The sequence below is a fragment of the Balaenoptera ricei genome, chromosome 6, assembly GCF_028023285.1.
Source record: "Balaenoptera ricei isolate mBalRic1 chromosome 6, mBalRic1.hap2, whole genome shotgun sequence".
NCBI lineage: Eukaryota > Metazoa > Chordata > Mammalia > Artiodactyla > Balaenopteridae > Balaenoptera > Balaenoptera ricei.
The window spans coordinates 91687744-91691176 of NC_082644.1; the positions used below are offsets into that span (position 1 = coordinate 91687744).

The window sequence follows — 3433 nt, forward strand, 5'->3', positions numbered from 1 at the left end:
CACATCATCCAAAATGAAAAAAAATAAGGAAACAGAAGCTTTAAATGACACAAAAGACCAGATAGTTTTAATTGATATTTATAGGATATTCCATCCAAACACAGCAGATTACACTTTCTTCTCAAGTGCACACAGAACATTCTCCAGGATAGATCACATCTTGGGTCACAAATCAAGCCTCAGTAAATTTAAGAAAATTGAAATCATATCAAGCATCTTTTCTGACCACAACTCTATGAGATTAGAAATGAATTACACGGAAAAAAACGTAAAAAACACAAACACATGGAGGCTAAACAATACGTTATGAAATAACCAAGAGATCACTAAAGAAATCAAAGAGGAAATCAAAAAATGCCTAGAGACAAATGACAATGAAAACACCACGATCCAAAACCTATGGGATACAGCAAAAGCAGTTCTAAAAGGGAAGTTTATAGCAATACAAGCCTACCTCAAGAAACAAGAAAAATCTCAAATAAACAATCTAACCTTACACCTAAAGGAACTAGAGAAAGAGGAACAAAACCCAAAGTTAGCAAAAGTAAAGAAATCATAAAGTTCAGAGCAGAAATAAATGAAATAGAAACAAAGAAGACAATAGCAAAGATCAATAAAACTAAAAGCTGGTTCTTTGAGAAGATAAACAAAATTGATAAACCATTAGCCAGACTCATCAAGAAAAAGAGGGAGAGGACTCAAATAAATAAAATTAGAAATCAAAAAGAAGTTACAAGAGACACCACAGAAATACAAAGCATCCTAAGAGACCACTACAAGCAACTCTATGCCAATAAAATGGACAACCTGGAAGAAATGGACAAATTCTTCGAAAGGTATAACCTTCCAAGACTGAACCAGGAAGAAATAGAAAATATGAACAGACCAATCATAAGTAATGAAATTGAAACTGTGATTAAAAATCTTCCAACAAACAGACGTCCTGGTCCAGATGGCTTCACAGGTGAATTCTATCAAACATTTAGAGAAGAGCTAACACCTATCCTTCTCAAACTCTTCCAAAAAATTGCAGAGGACGGGACACTCCCAAACCCATTCTATGAGGCCACCATCACCCTGATACCAGAACCAGACAAAGATACTACAAAAACAGAAAATTACAGACCAATATCACTGATGAATATAGATGCGAAAACCCTCAAGAAAATACTAGCAAACAGAATCCAACAACACATTAAAAGGATCTTACACCATGGTCAGTTTATCCCAGGGATGCAAGGATTCTTAAATATACACAAATCAATCAATGTGATACACCATATTAACGAATTGAAGAATAAAAACCATATGATCATCTCAATAGATGCAGAAAAAGCTTTTGACAAAATTCAACACCGATTTATGATAAAAACTCTCCAGAAAGTGGGCATAGAGGGAACCTACCTCAACATAATAAAGGCTATATACAACAAACCCACAGCAAACATCATTCTCAATGGTGAAAAACTGAAAGCGTTTCCTCTAAGGTCAGGAACAAGACAAGGATGTCCACTCTCACCACTATTATTCAACATAGTTTTGGAAGCCCTGGCCACAGCAATCAGAGAAGGAAAAGAAATAAAAGGAATACAAATTGGAAAAGAAGAAGTAAAACTGTCACTGTTTGCAGATGACATGATACTATACATAGAGAATCCTAAAGATGCCACCAGAAAACTACTAGAGCTCATCAATGAATTTGGTAAAGTTGCAGGATACAAAATTAATGCACAGAAATCTCTTGCATTCCTATACACTAATGATGAAAAATCTGAAAGAGAAATTAAGGGAACAGTCCCATTTACCACTGCAACAAAAAGAATAAAATACCTAGGAATGAACCTACCTAGGGAGACAAAAGACCTGTATGCAGAAAACTATAAGACACTGATGAAAGAAATTAAAGATGATACCAACAGATGGAGAGATATACCATGTTCTTGGATTGGAAGATCAATATTGTGAAAATGACTCTACTATCCAAAGCAATCTATGGATTCAATGCAATCTCTATCAAATTACCAATGGCATTTTTTATGGAACTAGAACAAAAAATCTTAAAATTTGTATGGAGACCCAAAAGACCCTGAATAGCCAAAGCAGTCTTTTTTTTTTTTTTGTATCATTTAAACTTTTATTAATAAAACAGAAAACTAAACTCAGCCAGCTGCTTTTTTCTTGCATCTAATCTGACCATATGCCAGAGAAATGATTCTTTATGAGGACTTAGGTGAGAACTGTCAATAAACCAGTTCTGTTGAAAATGGCATACTGGAATATCTAATAACCTTAGGTAAATGAAATTAAAAAGAGAACAAATAACAGTATTAAAAATCACAGGAATCTCTCCTTTAAATTTCAGGGGCCTCCTTTAATAATCTTCAATGTAGCTCATTGGCAATCATAAAAAATTCATCAAGTTCAACCATACTGCACAACTCCCAAAGGATAAAACTGAGGGAACTCATGGGTAATTTTCACAGCTTCATTGTAAAGTCCAAGATCAAAAGGATGGTTATCTTCTTTAAACTGGACATAAGATGCACACATAATGGTTGCCTTGGCCGTTACTCTTCCAACTACTTCCACGATTCCAGAGATTTCTTCATCAAGAGGCTCCATCAACTCAATAGTTCCATTTTTTCCTTCTCCATCTGAAAGAATAAACATTTTCCCAGTGGGGTGAATCTTCTCCAGCCTCCCTACGAAGCAAACGGGCTGGTCTATGAACTGAGCTGGCATGCTGACGTTGATGCGCACCTTGGGTGACTCCATCATATCCACCATGACTGCAATGCAAGGCCGGCCCAAAGCAGTCTTGAGGGAAAAAAACAGAGCTGGAGGAATCAGACTCCCTGACTTCAGACTATACTACAAAGCTGCAGTAATCAAGACAATATGGTACTGGCACAAAAACAGAAACATAGATCAATAGAACAAGATAGAAAGCCCAGAAATAAACCCACACACCTATGGTCAACTAATCTATGACAAAGGAGGCAAGGATATACAATGGAGAAAAGATAGTCTCTTCAGTAAGTGGTGCTGGGAAAGCTGGACAGCTACATGTAAAAGAATGAAATTAGAACACTGCCTAACACCATACACAAAAATAAACTCAAAATGGATTAGAGACCTAAATGTAAGACTGGACACTATAAAACTCTTAGAGGAAAACAATGGAAGAACACTCTTTGACATAAATCACAGCAAGATCTTTTTTGATCCACCTCCTAGAGTATTGGAAATAAAAACAAAAATAAACAAATGGGACCTAAAAGCTTTTGCCCAGCAAAGGAAACCATAAACAAGACGAAAGGACAGCCCTCAGAATGGGAGAAAATATTCGCAAACGAATCAATGGACAAAGGATTAACCTCCAAAATATATAAACAGCTCATGCAGCTCAATATTAAAAAAACAAACAACCCAA

The 3433-nt window shown here is 35.8% G+C and overlaps 1 protein-coding gene across 1 annotated transcript; it reads right to left on the minus strand.

The window, feature by feature from the left end:
* Positions 1 to 2111: 2111 nt before the first annotated feature.
* Positions 2112 to 2787, minus strand: LOC132367906 (replication protein A 14 kDa subunit-like). The gene has a single exon (XM_059926510.1). It carries the CDS (start codon positions 2785 to 2787, stop codon positions 2422 to 2424), a length of 366 nt encoding a protein of 121 aa, XP_059782493.1. The 3' UTR covers positions 2112 to 2421.
* Positions 2788 to 3433: the final 646 nt, after the last annotated feature.